Below are 19,067 nucleotides of genomic sequence, written 5' to 3'. Positions count from 1 at the left end.
CAAGCAGGGTTCTACCCCGGTCTGTTTTGGGACCAGTTCTGTTCAATATTTTCATCAACGATTTAGATATTGGCATAGAGAGTACACTTATTAAGTTTGCAGATGATACCAAGCTGGGAGGGGTTGCAACTCTAATAGGAAAGGGTCATAATTCAAAATGATCTGGACAAACTGGAGAAATGGTTTGAGGTAAATAGGATGAAGTTTAATAAGAACTCCATTTAGGAAAGGATAATCTGTTTCACACATGCTGAATGGGAAGCGACTGTCTAGGAAGAAGTACTACAGAAAGGGATCTAAGGGTCATAGTGGACCACAAGCTAAATATGAGTCAACAGTGTGACGCTAAAAAGCAAACATGATTCTGGGATGCATTAACAGGAGTGTTGTGAGCAAGACATGATAAGTCATTTTTCCGTTCTACTCTACGCTGATTAGGCCTCAATTGGAGTATTATGTCCAGTTCTGGGTACCACATTTCAGGAAAGAGGTGGAGAAATTGGAGAAGGTCCAGAGAAGAGCAACAAGAATGATTAAAGGGCTAGAGAACATGAGCTATGAGGGAAGACTGAGAGAACTGGGCTTGTTTAGTTTAGAAAAAAGAAGACAGAGAGGACATGATAGTGGTTTTCAAGTACCTAAAAGAGTGTTAGAAGAAGGAGGGAAAAAAATCCTCCCCTTGGCCTCTGAGAATAGGAAAGAAGCAATGGGCTTAAACTGCAGCAAGGGAGGTTTAGGTTTGACATTAGGGAAAACTTCCTAACTGTCAGAGTGGTTAAACACTGGAATAAATTGCCTAAAGAGGTTGTGGAATCTCCATCTCTGGAAATATTTAAGAGCAGATTAGACGTGTATCAGGGATGGTCTACTCTAGACAGTGCTTGGGTCCTGCTGTGAGTGCAGTGTTCTATGATTCTCCCTCTCTCCCTAGCTTTAGGGGTGCCAGATGAGTGAACCAAAAATACTGAGGGAAAAATTCTGTTGAGGGAGAAAAAAAAAAGGAGGGAGAGAGCAAAGTTGTTGAGCATGGCCCCTTTCAGAGTGAGTGCAGAGTTAGAATAGGGATAGGAACAGGGCCCAGCACTGAATGTTGGGACACTCCACTTGATACTGACTGCCAACCAGACATTGAGCCCAACAATCTAGCCAGCTTTCTATCCACCTTATAGTCCATTTATCCAATCCATACTTCCTTAACTTGCTGGCAAGAATACTGTGGGAGACCATATCGAACGCCTTGCTAAAGTCAAAGCATATCACATCCACTACTTTCCCCTTATCCACAGAACCAGGTACCATGTTGGATGGATTATTCTATTTCTGGGGAGGATGGTTTGCTTATTAATTACTTGATAAGAGTTTGAGTATGGAGGGGCTCGGTCTGATCTTTGGATTATATCAAACAAAAGTCTGAACAGACAAAAACTGGTTTCTTTCAATCTCTCCTAGTGACCATCCTAGAAAATTCAACATACTTAGGATCAAAGGGCCTAATCCTGCCAACACACACACACAAGTTGCTTCAGTCCCATTAACTTCAATGATACTTAATGTGTTTAATGCTAGGCACACACTTCAATACTGGCAAAATCAGGGCCTGATCTATAATCACTTTTAGATTATCTGTTCTATTCTTCTATTTTAGTGTACACAGGTTTTTATACAGCATTAATCATCACAGTTTTTCGAAAACAACAGTAATTGAAAACAGAGACTTAAGGTTTTAATATAGGTGTTATATAGAATTGATTAAAGGACTCTTTCAAAGTTTTAAAATAAGCATTTTGTGCACAAGTTACAAACCAATAGGAAATAAAGCACTTCTCATTTATCACTACAAGACACATGATCTACACTATCCAAAAAAGCATCTTTCTCACTTTTAAGAAACATTCCATACTGAGCCCAACCCAAGTAACACAAGCAGCTGCTGGAACGGACAGCTCATGGGCCAAACTGATCTCTCTTGGCATGGAGACTGGGGTAGCAACTCACTGGGTTTGCAACACGACCAGACTGAGAGGTAACTCAAGACCTATCTACCAACACCACTCTGTGGAGGCTCAGGATATTCAGGACTCCAAGCTCTTTGAGTCAATCATTAAAAGGGCAGCTCTGCTCAGAAATCAAATCCAAACTGAAAATAAGGACTTATTATGCAAAACACATGAAAGTCACAATTCCACAAAGTAAATCAGGACCTAACTAAAAATATTAAAACAATGTTGCTTGTTCAAGAAAAAGAAAAGCACAATATTGTAATGTCTGATTTTCATGAATGCATACATGTAGCATGAACTAAACCAAAGGCATTGTTTAAACTTTACATATTTTATATTCTTTATTGATTTTACATTCTCCAGGTATTTGTTATATTAATGAAAATTATTGGAGGTCTCCAGTGGCCAAAACCATGCTTCTTAATTCCCTTAATTGTTTGTGAGAGAGTGGAAAATGTCTGCTTCACAGATCAAAATTAGTATGTACAAAGGTTCTATTTTTACTACTGCTTCTGTTTGTTTAGGCATCATTTCATATAGATTTGTTTAAAGGACAAAAAGCCCACTTCTGATCTAAAACAAATTTTTTCAAAATATAAAAGCCAAGTTAGATGCTAAATGGTAAAGTTAAACGAGAGACAGATCTATGAACAACTGCCTTGTGCAAACTCCTGTGAACTTCCTTTAGTTCACCAGTGATCAGATGGTATTACAAGAAATCGAAGTTACTGTGCTATTAACAAATCAAAACATGTTGGTATTAGTGTATATTTAACATAGCTTTAAAAAATATGCATACTTAGCAACAAATGAATATATTAACATGCGAATGCATCTCTGAAAACTACACCTGTGTGGTTGCTTTGTATTGTGGAAATGCATGCCTTTAAACTGTACGTTTGACAAATGTTATTTGTTATACAAATACTTCTATATCGGTGGTACTATATAAAGTATTATTAATAATAGCATATTGAGCCACTGTCATTAATCACTACAGAGATAAGCATGGCCAGTGAAGTATATAATTATTAAGCTTTTGCTAAGATGTTCAGCTCTTGTTTATTATGCTCTCAACATATTGTTTAAAATGCGACCATTGGCTATTCAAATTTTTCTTAGCAGTGATACCATGACAACCACCACATGACCTGCTGCAAACATACCCTGTCTCCAGGGCTTTGCTTAAGAAGGTTCAGTGATATCATTCATTCTTAGAAGAACCTCAGTTATAGAGATGCTTTATGTTATTTAAGATGCATAGAGCCTACCAGCCAATTTTACCATGTGGCAACAAATATCTTCAACAAAAATGGGACAAAGCAAGCTATGAAGATCACAAGAAAAGGGTAGGTACGACCCTGTAGTATAGTGAATAAATAGGCAAGTCAAATGTATAGTGCAAATGCTTATTTATTCTTTAACATGAATATGAAAGTATTCCTTTGAGATCAGGACTGACATACCATATAAAGAGAAGGGTTTTTCAGCATGCATTGTATGCAGGTTGCTACTTCCTGCCATCAGTTTAAAGTATGATAATGATTCCCATAGAATTTAAAGATAGAAAAGATCTGCTCAGTCATCCAGTCCATCTCAGAGGCAATGTAGAATTGTTTCCTTCACGCCTTTCCTCAGTGCTTTGTACAGTCTAAGTATGAGTAACTCCTGTGATAAGGATTCACACAGTGTAACTGACCTTACTATAAGGAAATATTCCTTCATTATTTACAGATAAGGTCAGTGTCAAATGCTATTACCATATAAATTACATTCTTCTTTCCACATTCTGTTCCACTGATTTGACTAATGGATAGGGAAATCTTAAAGCTGAAATATAAAATCAAACTCAGCAATTTGTCTCTCAACAAAATGGCAAGATTAGAAGCTTAATTTTTAAAAAGTTATTTTTGTTTTAATTAACCACCTGTGCCATGCAATTGTGTATGAATGGAGCTATTTAAAACAATCTAAATCCACTGGAGACTTCATATTCACCCCCAAAGAATTCAGACATTAAAACAAACTAGAGCTCATCAGAAAATGCATTTTCTGTCCTGTGAAAAATTTTGGGATGAAAAAAAAAAAAATCGTCCCAAATCACAATAGAAAGCCAAAATTTTAATTTTTTTCTCCAAAATGACAGTTAAAAAATAATCATTTTGGATCAATCAAAACATTTCATTTTGATAAACTGAAAATATTTTGTTCCTGTTTTGACAATTTTTCCATTTTAATTTTTTGTATTTAAAATATGTTGAAACAAAATAATCATTTAAAAATAAAAGATCAAAACGTTTTATTCCAAAGCTCATCAAAACAGGATGTTTCAACATTTGGAAAATTGTTTTATCAATTTTTCTCCCAAAATTCCCAAAATTTCATGAAAATGATACCATTTTACACCAAAAAATAATTTAGGTGAAATGATACTTTTGATGGAAAAAATTGTTTTGACAAAAAAAATTAGTCTTGCTATCCAGTAATAAGATGCATGTTACTAGAGACCAAATCTTACTATGCTAAATGTCCTCAACTCCCAGGAAAATTAGTGACAGTTGAGGACACTCATCTTGCAGGATCAGGCCTTGTATTAAAGACTGCAACAAAAAGAAGTCAAACATATCACAGGCATTTGGGCTGAAAATACACAATTTACTCAAGCTGCCTTAAGAATTGCAGCTCCAAACATCGATGCAATCAACCTAATGAGTGATTTTAACTTGTTATAGCCTTGAGATTGACCTGGCAGTTTACAGAAGTTTTCATTAACTTTGAAGTCATTGGGGATTCAGACTCAGTCCCTGTGCTGTGCCAAGCTACTTAAGCAGCTTTCGACATTAGGAACTACATGTGAACTCCAGGCAATGCTTTATGGAATGCAGTTTTCTATGTTGTTACCATATAAATTGCACTTACTTGGCAACCCTTTTTGCTCAGCATGTAAATGTTCTACACTTACATATCACATGAGTAGGCAACTCTTGAAAAGTAGAGTTAACCAGAGAGAGCACAGTTCAAATAATCATTCGTATTATAAACACATACACTTGAGTTGAGCAGTGTTCATCCCATACCATTAATTAAAGCAACAAAATAATGCATCCACTAATCCGGGGATCTCAGACTTCATTGCACCATGATCCCCGTCTGACAACAAAATTTACTTCATTACAGGAGGCCCCCAACTTGAGACACAATTGGTTCTGGAGGAAGTGTCGCAAGTCAAGGGCATTGTAACTTGAACCCACATTTACGGTAGGCGCTGTCGTAAATGAGAGCCGAGGATATAAGTCGGAGGTTTCTGGCCCCTTCTGCACTTACAAAAATGGTTGTAAGTGTGTGTGTGTGGGGAGGGAGGGAGGGGGGGAGAGTGTCAGAACTTGGGCAGTTGTATCTTGGGGGCCTCCTGTACTTCATCCCAGGAGAGAGGGGCCAAAGACTGAGCCCACCCAATTTCCGCTGTCCCTGGTTGGGAGGAGGAAAAGCCTAACCTCCACAGCTCTGGGAAGGGGGGCTGGGACAAAGCTGAAGCTTAAGGTCTCCGGCCCCAGGCAAGAGGCCTCCAACCTGATCCCTACTGCCCAGTGGGACTTAGGTTTCAGCAAGTCTAAGCCAGCCCTGGTAACCCCATTCAAGATGGTTGTGACCCACAGTTTGAGAACCACTGCATTAATCTTTTCTTACTTACACAGGGTCCCTATGAGTCTCACAGAATGGTCTCTCTTGTCTCTCACTCTTCCCCTGCTCTCCAGTTTTCACATCCAGGGACACCCTTGACCCAAGACTATTCATATGAACTACTATGTGCAATAATCTTTCTATTAGGCCTGACAAACATTCATGTGACATTTCGGGGGAAAAATATTTTTACTGTGCCACTGCACGTAATGCAATACAGACTCTAATCTGTGATTAGTTTTGCATCAGAGGATACATATTAAGACATTCCTATAAGAATGAGATTATGGAAAATACCCTAAATACAAGAAACCCCTCTCAGGAGTTACATGGTTCTCCATACCCAGATCCACAGGGGTATTTCCAGGGTAGGCTGGGGCAGGAGAGGAATTAGCTAGGTCATTCCAATACTCCAGCAATTCTGCGACAGCCCAGAGTTTCTGTTGTACTAGGAACATACATTAGGGAGCCTGTGCCTGGAGCCAGACCAGACCTGAGCACTCCTAGATAATGGAGGCACGAGTATTCCTACCACCAGTACAGGGATGAATCTACTCTTATGTATTTTTTCTTTTCTCTGGGAGGAAAGGTTTGAGTTTTACTGGAATTGGAAAACAGATTTTCCATAGTGCTGTCTCTTCATTTCTCACTACCTCCCTGGGCTGGTGCGCCATTACTGACATCGTGAATTGTCAAATAAGGTAGTACTACCAGCAGTACAGTAATTCCTCATTTAACACGTGCCCGCTTAACACATTTTCGCGATAGCACGATTTTTTTTAGGGAACGTTTTTGAATTACAGGACCGTCCCCAGAATAACATGATTTCCCCAGCTGGCCCATTGCCGGCAGCTGCGTGGGGCTTCCCCCGCCTCCCTGCAAAGCGGTGGAGGGTTTGCCATTCGCCGCGCTGTTCCCCGCTGACTCCCCTTCGCCAGACGCTTTACCCCTCTCCTCTGCCCCCGCTTGCAGGCCAGCAGCTGGATTTCCCCAGCCAGCCCATCACCAGCGGCTGCGCGGGGCTTCCCCACCTCCCTGCAAAGAGGTGGAGGGTTCGCTGCTCGCCACACCGTTTCCCGGTGACCCCCCTCGCCAGACACAGTGCGGGTCCCGGAAGACCTGTCACAGGGGCATACTCCCAATCCAATCCCCCTCCCCTCTCCTCCCCTTACCTTCCCCAGAGCCAAACACCTCCCCTCCCTGCTGTAACCCAGTCCCATTTCTCCCCCAACCTTATGTCCGGTCCCAACAGACACCACCGCTTGAAACGCAACCCCCACCTTTTCCATTATTTTCAATGGGAAAATTGACCCCGCATAACACATTTTCACTTAACACGATCACATATCTATAGTGTTAAATGAGGAATTACTGTACAGCCAAAGAATTTAAAACATTTCCCATAACCATACGTAAGCATTTGATTTTCAACAAATACGGATAATGATTTTTTTTCTGCTGCAGATACAGACAGCCAAACCTGTAGTGGACACTACTCCTCCTCTAACATATGACCATCTTCACTTGAAGTTAAAGAAATTAAAGGTATCTTGTTGGTTATATTACTTAATTAAGTAGATTAGCATTGAACTAGAATACATATGCCAATATCCACCGTAGTGTCCTCTCCCTTCCCCTGCCAAAGAAAGGCAGAGGAACAAGATATAATAAGATTAAATGGTAAAAGTTTTAACTTCACTCCCAGCCCTAGCTCTGCTTAACTGGGCCAGTCGATAATGCCATCCCAGTCCCACATCAGTAAACTCTGACTTGATGCATCAAATTCCCTCTGATTGCCAGGTCCAGAGCCCAAGGATCCTGCCTAAAATTTGTTCCTGCACATAAAAAAAAAGGGGAAAAAATACAGAAATGGAAACATTATCACAGGGCAATCATATGAACTTTATGACATGCTAGCATACTCACAACATGAAAAATTCAACAAGGGATAGTTTTGAATGGTAATTTTCTTCTATAATCTTTATACCACTATGATTAAAAGACAAGTGTTTATAAAAAGAAAATGACAATAGAAAAATAAATGTATTCTCTAGAATAATTGTGTCTGTCCACTTTAAAAAAAACCTGAACAAGGGAGTGTTGCCTGAGTAAGGACTTCAGGATTTGGCCTCTTTAAAAGGTTTGTCTTATCCTACTTTATAGCAAACCCCAGAGAGCTTGAAACTATTTCACCATAAAAAATTAATCTCTCCCATGAATACACATTTAGGGTACATCTAGACTGCATTGTTCTTGAGGGATACTGAAAGTATCCCAAAACAGCAACACCACAGCTTTAAAAGTGCCTGCTATCTCCTGAAATAGTGGGTGCGCTATTCTGGTGTCCCTGTAACCTCTTGTTACATGAGGTTAAGGGATTTGTCAGAATAGTACCTTATTTTGAAATCTAGCGCTGCATAGACAGCGCCAAATTTCAAAATAAGCTCTTTTGACTTAGAGTCAAAATAAACTATGCAATCTGCACAGCACAAATTGCGGTGCTTATTCCAACAGAAGGGTGCTGTCAAGATGCACCATTACATGCTATGGTAGGATATGGCATCTGTGCTGATTGTTCTCGTCCCCTCTCCCTTTCATTTACTAAAATAGCAGTGGAGCATTTTGTGCGGCTAAAACATATAGGCTGTGTCTACACTGGCATCCCTTCCGGAAAAGGGATGCTAATGTAGCACTTTGGAATAGGCCAATCCGCGGGGGATTTAAATATCCCCCGCGGTATTTGCATTAACATGGCTGCCGCTTTTTTCCGTCTTGGAGATAAGCCGGAGAAAAGCGCCAGTCTAGACGTGATTCTCCGGAAAATAAAGCCTTTTCCTGAGGATCTTTTATTCCTACTTGAATGTATGTAGGCTTTATTTTCCGGAGAATCACGTCTAGACTGGCGCTTTTCTCCCGCTTATCTCCAAGCCAGAAAAAAGCGGCAGCCATGTTAATGAAAATACCGCGGAGGATATTTGCCTATTCCAAAGTGCTACATTAGCATCCCTTTTCCGGAAGGGATGCCAGTGTAGACACAGCCTATGAGTTTGCCAAGCATATTTAAAAAAAGTCATATCTGAAAATGCCAATCTTGGGTACATCTTTTTAAGCTACTGGCATGCTGAGTTTTCTATCCAGCTGTAATGTGATTTTTTAGAAGTGCTATATAAATATAGAGATAAGTGTCTATAATGTTGCAAGTTTATTTTCCAGTAACCAGGTTCTCTTCTCCTTTGTAGTCACCATCCCTCTGGGTTTTTAGAGCCTGATGGGATTACTTAACAGTACCATTTTTTGGTACATCCATAAAGCAATTTCAGCTCCATTTGACCTGTTTTGCTTATAAAGACAAGCAAACAAAAAAGATGCATTAAGAGTCCCACTCATTAGAGTTACATTAGCTATTGAAGGTTACCAGAACAGCATGTGGTGGTAAAAGTTCATATTTATCCTATTAAGGCCACCCAAGTCTTAAGAGTGCTAGAAACAAATAACCAAAGAGTTGGAGGGTGGGGTGAATAGGTAGGCACAAAAGGATTTTCGATGACACTGGTGGAGGAGGGTCTTATGGGAGCAAGTTATTAAATTTAAGCTCTGAAGAGCATAGTGGAAAGATTGCTATGCCTCTTAAAGAAGCTCAGCTTCTCTGGTTCTTTTCAAACCACCCTTGCTAAACATGGCATCCTGGAAGCAGAGAAATGTACTTCCGAAGAGCACTTCTTGCAGAGGGAGCAGGAGGGAAAGGATTTGGGGCATGGATTAAATTTCACCAAAGGACGGCAGTTCACAGACATTTCTCACAAGTCTGGCTAGCTCCAGGCTAGCCGCAAATTTTTCACAACCTGCCTCATTCTCCTATTTAGGTTCTTACATAACTCCCATTACCGTAGTATTTTTTCACCTTTAACAAATGAACCTCTATATTGTACTGAATTTACAGATATCATTAAAATACTCCATGTTTACATCTTAAAACTAAATTTTAACAATTACTCAAATCTAGTTAATTGTGCACATAACTAGCGTAGGCACCACATGTTCTTCATTCAGCACACAGTCAGCCTGTGGAACTCCTTGCCAGAGGATGTTGTAAAGACCAGGACTTTAACAGGGTTCAAAAAACAACTAGATAAATTCATGGAGGTTAGGTCCATTAATACTTCTGAGCCAAAATGGGTAGGAATGGTGTTACTAGCCTCTGGTAGTCAGGTCTGGAAATGGATGACAGGAGAGGGATCACTTGATGATTACCTGTTTCTTCTGTTCACTCCCTCTGGGGCATCTGACATTGGCCACTGTCGGGAAAAAAAAGGAAAGCCTCCCAGAATTGTCAAGCAAGAAAAAAAGAGGCTGTCCCTTTAAGGGGCAAGCAAGTTTAGGCATTTTGGCCATATCCCGCTCCCGTTGATGGCCGCCATCTTGGGTGCCATTTTGAATCGCTGACCCGGTGAGCACAGCGGGGTGGGGCGAGGGAGGGGGGATGTTTGGGGAAAGGTTGCCAGATGGTCTCCCAAAAAATACCGGACACCTGGTATTTTTTTGGTTGAGAAAAAAAAAAAAAGGAACGCGGGATAAACGGCGATCGCAACCCCGCCTCCCAGCTGGGACTCATAGGCTGGGAGGCAGAGACACGATCGGCGCTGGAAGCCTGTGATTGTGCAGAAGGCTTGCGGGGGCAGGTTCCCAGCCACTCCCCCCACCCCGGCTAGGCTTCTGAAGTGCCCAGAGCAGCGATCGCGGCCCCACCTCCCAGCTGGGACTCCCCACCTGGTAGCGCTCTGCACGCTTCAGAAGACTGGCGGGGGGACTGGCTGGGAGTCCCAGCCACTCCCCCCACCTCCACCAGGCTTCTGCACAATCACAGGCTCCTAGCGCCGATCGTGGTCCCACCTTCCAGCCGCTCCCCCTGCCCACGCCAGGCTTCCATGCAGTGTGCAGCCGGAAAAATCAGAGAATACCAGACATTGCACATGTCCAGTATTCTCTGGTTTTTTTTTTACTGGACAAAGAGCACAAATACCAGACTGTCGGGTAGAATACCGGACATCTGGCAACCCTAGTTTGGGGGGAAAAGCAGTATGCGAGCCATACTTTTGAGGGGGAAGAGCTGCATGTGGCTCAGAAGCCGCAAGTTGGCCACAGCTGGCCTATTACATCCCCCTGTTACTTTCCACCTTAAATCAAATTGTAACCCTGCCAAGGACAGGGATGGGCTGTTCCTGGACCTGATCCAAAGCCCACTCAAGTCTGGGGAAAGTGGTGCTCGCTGCTCCCACAGTTATGAAAAAAAGGTTTTGTTTTAGGGTAAAATTCACTACTGCTGAGGTACCCCAAAAGTACTGTATGCTACTTAAACTGTAAATTACATGGGTCTCATGTAGCGCAGAGGTTCTTCTAAGCTTCCCTCTAAGATGTTCCTTCTACGCTGCCCGACAGCACAGCTACACAAGTGATTAATCAGCCCCATCCAGTCAGTCAGCTCCATGCAGGTACCACAAAGCTCAGAGGGAACACTGCCTCTGGCACTGGGGTTTATTTTTACCATACCAGGATTTATCAAAGTCTGTGTGTGGAACCAGCATTGAAACCTCACATTAAAACATCCAAAGCACTCCACTGCTGTTTTGATTTGACCATAGCAAATATTTCTCTGCCTCTTTTGTGCATGAAGCTTGAGAAGGAGAGGCTTTCAATCATTGAAAGAGACAACCGTTTGCTGCTGGAGAAGATGTCCTGCATCATGAGGATGAAAGGCCGAATTGATAACAAAAATTACTATCAAGCCAAAAGGTAACATCAGCAGCAGAACTTGTATGGGATTATCCCTGAGCAATGGATAATCTGCCCAGCAATTACATATATTTAAAGGAGGTCTCATGAGTGCTAAAATTTTAGATATTCATTCTCCTGCTCTGTCACAGGGATTCCACTTCCAGGTTCATCTTTCTAGTTTTTGTGGAAAAAGAGATACCATCTTTTGGATTAGTTTCTTCAGTTTAATAACTGAGGGAAAGAGAAAATGATCGCTGACTTAGTTTAGAGGAAATAAATGCAATTATCATGTACCCACTACATTGTTGTTGTTGACTGAGACTATGTCAACACAACAACATTATTCTGAAATAACAAAGAGCATGTCTACACAGCAAGCCGTTATTTCGAAATAATGGCAAGAGGGAGGACTCTTACTCTGACTCCTGTAACCCTCATTTCACAAGAAGTAAGGGAAGTTGAAGGAAGAGTGTTCTTCCTTTGACTTCCTGCTGTGTAGACAGCGCCAAATGCCAAATTAAGCTATTTTGATTTCAGCTATGCAATTGACGTAGCTGAAATTGTGTAGCTTAATTTGACTTTTGCCCTGCAGTGTAGACGTGCCCTCTAGAGTTACTTACATTGCTTTTCCAATCATTCCAACAAATATCACTGAAAAGACGCAGGTCCAAAGCATTGAGATGAAATAAGAACAACAAAATGAACATTGTACAGTAACTATATTGTGTAAGTAAACTGAGACTTTAGTCATTGCTCAAGGGAGAATGCGTAAGACACTCTGAAAATTCTCACAAGAGAGTAGCTGTTTATACCATTTTAACGCCAAGGGGAATTCATATTCTTAATGAAGTATAGCAAAATAATGCGTGATCACTGGTAAGAAGGGAATTCTGAAGCGAAGCAAGGACACCCAAATCTGCCATGCGAATGTTTGTGCAAGTCAAGTGTCATTTGTAAATATTCATGATTCATTTACAGCAGTGTTTCTTAAACTTTTTAAGACTGAGGAACACCAAACAATATGGGGAACAACAAGGATTTTTTTGATGAGCCAAAAAAAAAAAAAAAAAAGAGGTTTGTCCCTTTAAGGGCGGCCATTCCCAAGGGAAAAGTTGTTGACAAAAAAAAAAGTCCCCCAGGGAAAAGTTGTTGCGCAAAACAAACAAAAAAGGACAGGGAAAAGAAGTTAAGCAAAAACAAACAAACGAAAAACAATTTGCCCTTTTATCAGGAGAGCAGGTATTGCCCTTTTAAGGGCAGCCATTTTGAACTCTGTTCTCTGCGTCACACCTCCAACTGCCTCGTAGCCCACCGGTGTGCCATTTAACACGCTTTAAGAAATGCTGATTTACAGACAAATTGGTTAATGACAGAATGACAGTTCATCAGGACCCAGCGCGTGTGAAGACACAAGGTGCAGTTCAGTAGTTCAGGAAATCCAGGTGGAATCCAGAATTGCAATTGCTTTATAACAGGGAGTATTCCAACTTCAGCATGGTCCCATAAAAAAATAAAAAATATATGAGGAATAATTTGAAATACTGTTGAACCTGAGTTAATGGATATACATATCCTCATGAGCATTTTATTATACACACACATACTACAATATTTAATGAAGATTAACATGCTTTATAACCGTGGTCCCCAACACGGTGCCCCGGGCACATGGCGCGGCGCTTGCGGGGAGCGTCGGCCCCAGGCGCTTGCGGGGGGGGGGGGGGGAAGTGCCGGCCCCGGGCGCACGGCGCATGCGGGAGAGAGGGGGGGAAGCGCCGGCCCCGGTCCCGGGCACGCGGCGATTGTGGGGGGGGGAGCGGCGGCCCCGGGCGCGTGGCTAAGGGGGGGCCCTGGGCACGTGGCTATGGGGGGGCCCCCAGCCCTGGGCATGCGGCTATGGGGGGGGCGCTCCTGGGCGCGCAAGTGTCCCCACCCCCTGGCGCCCGGCGGGCGAACAGCCATGCCCCCTGGCGCCCGACAACCTCAAAAGGTTGGGGACCATTGCTTTATAACATACGTATCACTGTAGCTCCCTTGACATCAATGCATGTCATTTAACTCTGGCACTAACCAGTCATGAAACATTTGTGAAGAACTTTTGACCAGATACATCTCTTCACTTTCCCTCACAGCAAACTGATCTGGTTTATATCTGAAATTAGAGCAAGACATTTTCCTTCAACAACCGGAAAACAGAGGACTAATGCCAGATGTCTAAAATGATTGTTTCCTAAACACCTCAGTAGCCAGGCACACCCTCTCTCTGAGCATAGCAACAAAGATAGCTCAGGGTCTGGAAGACTGGTTTTAGGACAAAATAAGATTAGGGCTAGGATTTTATTAAAAGTACACAGAATCTCAATTCTGAAGGTCTCATCTGAGAGGCAAAATGTATCTCCTTCAGAAGAACAAAGGGATGAGTTGTGAGAGCTTGTTAATATGAAGCAGGGAGAAGAAACTCCTGTTAGGAGAAGTATAATAGCTTCAGAAGGTATCCTCACAAAAGATTTAGAGTGGTTTCAAACACTGAAGTTGCAGCTTTGATCCACAAATTCTTCATGCACACTCATGACTGGACGGAAGCTTGATTTTTCTTTGTATGTGTTCCCCCCTCCAGTTTAAACAGGGAAAAGCGAGAGAGGGAACTACTGAGAGTGAGCCAAGAAAACCGTGCCATTCTGGATAGGATTACAAAGTGTGAGCCTCAGTATCAAATTCAGACGTGGCAGGAAGACTGGCAAAGGGTGGAAAAATACATGAACAACATTTCAAGATATCCTCGTGGATGTTGTAAACTGCAGAATCAAAAGGTAACCTGGATTTTTTGGGGGAGGAGGTTCTTAACTACTAAATTTTGTGTGTTTTGCTGCATATTTGCTCTAGCTGGCTCAACATTACAACTAGCAAGAAGGTACAGACTAAGTGATTTTATGTTTATACAGCACCATTCATCAAAATGGATCCCAACGGACTCTTCAAACTTCATTTAATGACTGTAGAAATTAAGCAATTAGGAATTACTTTGTCCACCACTGTATTGTAATCCTCTCTGTTATAGAAAAAGGCACCCATTCAATGTTCCACTAGAGAGATACCCTAATGCTACTACAAAATTTTTTTAAATGACTCAATAGTGAAAGATTTTGAGGTGACAAAAGTATAATATAGTTAAATTTCACAGAACATAAGGGCTACGTCTACATTGGCCCCTATTCCGTAATAGGGATGCTAATGTAGCAGTTGGGAATAGGCAAATCTGCGGGGGATTTAAATATCCCCCGTGGGATTTGCATTTTCATGGCTGCCGCTTTTTTCTGGCTTGTAGATAAGCCGGAGAAAAGCGCCAGTCTGGATGCGATCTTCCGGAAAATAAGCTCTTTAAGTGGGAATAAGAGATCCTCCGGAAAAGAGCTTATTTTCCGGAGGATCGCGTCCAGACTGGCGCTTTTCTCCGGATTATCTACAAGCCGGAAAAAAGCGGCAGCCATGAAAATGCAAATCCTGCGGGGGATATTTAAATCCCACGCAGATTTGCCTATTCCCAACTGCTACATTAGCATCCCTATTACGGAATAGGGGCCAATGTAGACGTAGCCAAGCTGTTCAAAATAGCTAGCAGCTCATTTTCTTTGATAAAATGCACAGCTGCAACTCAGCAGCAAAAGGTTGTCTCTGCATTCAACATTAGTGAGGCTTATAAATACTGAGCATGTATAAAAGGCGATTTTGGGGAGGGGGGGTAATAACTCAGTCAAATCCAGGAGGATTTTCCTGGGACAGCAAAAAGAACATCTCTTGCCCAAGCACCAGCCTTCTGCAAAGTTTCAAGTCTCTGCTCCTCATTTATGAATGCTACAACTAGAAAGAAAAGAAAAGAAAGTTGATTAATGAGCAAAGGAAAAATACTTTTTTCTCTAAGCCATATTCTTGTAAATGTCTATATCTTTTTTGCAGAAACTTTCTAGAAATATTCAGCCTGAGGCAGAAAGCAAGCATGACAAGTTTCAGCCCCCAAGCTTTTAAAGTCTGTCAAAGTAATGATAATTTAAAACGGGATCACAATGGAAAGAGTTAAGCAACCTGAACTACTGTAAATATATATTACTCACAAAGCAATATGTTAAAGCATATTATTAAGGTTGCAAAAGTAGTAAAGTAAAGCACTCAAAAGTTAGGAAATGCCAGAATTAAGGTTGCCTCTACAACCTTAATTTACCCCTTTTGAGCATGTGCACAATAGTAGTCTTAATTATTTGATCATACATTTTTTTCCCTGGGACTACTACCTCATTCAGTGAACAAAATAGATGGTACTTCGTAAATGAGCAACAATTCAGTATTTTGTTTTATTGATATTGTTCAATGTATGGCACTATGCCTTATTTACTGCACAATATTCAAACCCTACTTTAAAGTCAGTGTTATTAATTTTCACTGTTACTCCACAATATAGTAGTGACACTGAATGTTTCAAAAACATTAATTTATCTTAGTAATATTCTCATTAAGTGACTGAGTATTAGTATCCCCGATTCACAGATGGAGAATGAAAATACAGAGATTAAAATGTAAAAGTATCCACTAATTTTGGGTGCCCAATCTGAAAAACTCTGAAAAAATCAAGTTTTTGGTACAGCTCCTTTCATAAGTGAAAAGTTACACTTGTTTGGGTCAGCCATTCCTCTCCTCCCCCTTTTCAGGCTGCTCAACACTTCCTGGAGGAGCATACCAAAGCCACTAAGAGGAGACAGAATTTTCCTTCCCTTTTATGTCTGGGTCATCTATAGCAATTCCAGGAAATTCCCTCATTGATGAGCACACTTTTCTGTGAGCAGTTCATGCCTGAGAGATCACTTTTAGAATAACCTCAAAGCCTAAGAAACTCAAGAAACTGGAACATTCTTTATACTAGATATTTTTGTAATAATTTTTCCCTTCTTTTTCAGGAACAAAAACTAAACAAGAACTCGCCAAAACAAGAGACAGAAAAAAAGAGATGAACAAGTGAATGATGAACACATGAAAAGCAAGATAAAGGAGGGGAAAAAAGGAGACATCCAAAGTGAAGAAGAAAAAGATCATCAAGGGAGAGAGACTGTTTCTAAAACAGTCTAATTCCAACCAGTCCCCTATGAATGCAATTCAAGCAATTTCCAGAACAACCTGAGATGGGGTGTGTGTTGGGGGAGAGACAGCTGCAAAAGCTTACATAGATACTATCATTTTAAGTAAGTTACAGTAAGTGTAGATATTAGATACATGTTGGCTTTATTAACATATAACTTTTATAGTTGCCAGCAAAACTATAACTCTGCATAGCGTTTCATGAATACAACTGAAGTGGGAACAAAGCTGGAGCAATGAATTGACTTTATCACAAATAATTAATCCAGCTGATTAATCTGCTTGTTAAATAATTATATTTAATTCTCACATCAGTGTCAGTCACAGATTTGCCAGTGAAAGATGACCTGGATGACAGCAAATAAGTAGTTTAGAACAGAGGATTATTAAAGGTGTTCATAGGCTATAACCCCTCTTAATAGAGAGATAGCTCGGTGGACCACCTCCCTCCCTTATTCTTGGTCTCATATCAGCTACAGACAGCAATTGTATACATGGAGAAGTAATAGTAATAATACATTAAATATTTTCATAGCTTCTTTTCATGGAATTTAGAAGCTGGAAAAAAGACGGAGAACCAACATCCTGTGATCAGCCAACTAGAGATCTGAACAACGAGTCGACTAGTTGCTTCCTCCCCACCCTTGCTGCCTCTATCAGAAAGAGGCAGCAAGGAGGGGGGAGGGGGCGAGAGAGAGGAGGGAGTGCTTCAATGCGCCAGCACTGCGTGGAGCCTGGGGCCAGATCCCAAGCTCCACGTGGTGCTGCCACTTTGAAATGCCGCATGTAGCCCAAGGCCAGCTGAGGACTCCCACGCTGACCCTGGGCTCCACATGGCTGCATAGAGCCTGATGCTGGGCTCCCTGCAGCGTTTCAAAGTGGCAGCACTGCATGGAGCCCAGGGTCAGCTGGGGACTCTAAGTCCCCATGCAGTGCTGCCACTTTGAAATGCAGTGGGGAGGACGGGGTCAGCGGGGGGACTTCCTGAGTCTGGAGCTGTTGCTACACTTCAAAGACGGAAGCACCCTTACTGACTAATCAAAATTTTACATCCCTACAGCCAACTAGTGCTTAATTTGTGCCAGGGCTTGTGAGAGCTGAGCCCAGCACCTCTAAGCATGACAGTTCATAACTCCAGCACCTCTTGTGGCATCAGTTGTGAAAGTAAAAAAATTGCTTGAACACCAGCACCTCTTTCATTATCAGTTAAGCACTGGAGTCAGCTCTCTGTGTACCATTACAACATGCTCTACAAGCCACCACTAGTCCACAGCCCATACGATGAGAATTCCTGGTCTAAGGTGCATCCCCCTGCCTTTTAAAGAAAAATGTGATGATACTTCATGGAAAACACCTACTGAATCCACAAAATAGTCGAAGCATACAAAGCCAGTCAAGTGAAACTTCATTCCTCTTGGAGAACATAACATTCGAAGCCAAATAACATGATGTATTAAGAAGTACTGGCTTTTGTTTAGTTGGAAATAAAAACTAAAACATGGCTTCATGACTCATCTGAACTGGCAGTCATGGAAGCTGGCTACTTTTTTCACAGACAGACATTCTCCTAGTAATATTTTGCAGGTCACAGTGATATTTTCCTTTCTCATTTGAAATACAGCCATCTGAATGATGTTTAGAGCAATGAAGAGATTAGAACTTAAGTTTCTTAATTGTATGAAACCCTCAGATGTTAATATTTTTCCTTATTGTAACAAAACTGTGGAACAAGACACTATGGCAGGGATGGGGAACCTTTTTTGGGTTGGGGGCCACTAATCCACAGGGGGGGAAAATCAGTCGGGGGCTGCACACAAGTGAGAATCAGGAAAAAAATCTTCACTGTGGTCCCTGACTGAGAAGAAGAAAGACATTCCCCACATTCAGAAGTGGGGCTGGAGCACCAGCATGGGCTCCCCAATGCTGGGGGGGGGGCTCTGAGCCTTGGGGGCTGGATCCAGGCAAGCTAAGGGCTGCATCTGGCCCCTGGGCTTGAGGATCCCCACCGCTGCACTATGGTCATCAGCTAAAATGTATCCATGTGGCATCAGCCATATAACCTGGAAGTTGAGACAACTGCTTCCAGAAACTTACAAACCCCAAGAAGTCCAAAGCCCACTAAAGTCAAAAGAAAAACTACCATTGGCTTCAATGGAATTTGGATCCTTGCCCAAGAGCAAGAAGATCTGGTTAGCTATTATTAATATTAGGACTTGCTGTATCTTCTAAGGGACAGCCACTTAAGAGCAATATAATCACAAACACTTGAATAAGAAGAAGAAACATTACAGACACATGCTAGGACATTGCCTTACTGTTGGGAGTATTGTAATGCTTGTTCTCAAACATCTTGCATTCATAGGAGTTCACATCCAACAGATAAGTGCCAATCCATAACAGATCCATTGTTTGTTGCCACATATTTATTACAGTAATTTTGTAAGGCAAGTTCAAGATCAAAGTTTGGTGCAGTATTACTTTATTCCTACC

General features: G+C 41.6%; 1 protein-coding gene across 1 annotated transcript; it reads left to right on the top strand.

The window, feature by feature from the left end:
• Positions 1-3,213: 3,213 nt before the first annotated feature.
• CFAP97D2 (CFAP97 domain containing 2) lies at positions 3,214-17,178 on the top strand. The gene is given in 6 exon segments (XM_006114538.4): positions 3,214-3,349; positions 7,146-7,226; positions 11,353-11,471; positions 14,071-14,263; positions 16,400-16,441; positions 16,443-17,178. Coding segments are annotated over 6 exon segments (666 nt in total). The 5' UTR covers positions 3,214-3,244; the 3' UTR covers positions 16,569-17,178.
• The last annotated feature ends 1,889 nt before the right edge of the window (positions 17,179-19,067 follow it).

This window comes from Pelodiscus sinensis, chromosome 1 (genome assembly GCF_049634645.1).
Source record: "Pelodiscus sinensis isolate JC-2024 chromosome 1, ASM4963464v1, whole genome shotgun sequence".
NCBI classification, from domain to species: Eukaryota; Metazoa; Chordata; order Testudines; family Trionychidae; genus Pelodiscus; species Pelodiscus sinensis.
Note: the sequence above shows the minus strand (reverse complement) of the source record. Positions and strands in the feature narration are given on the sequence as shown.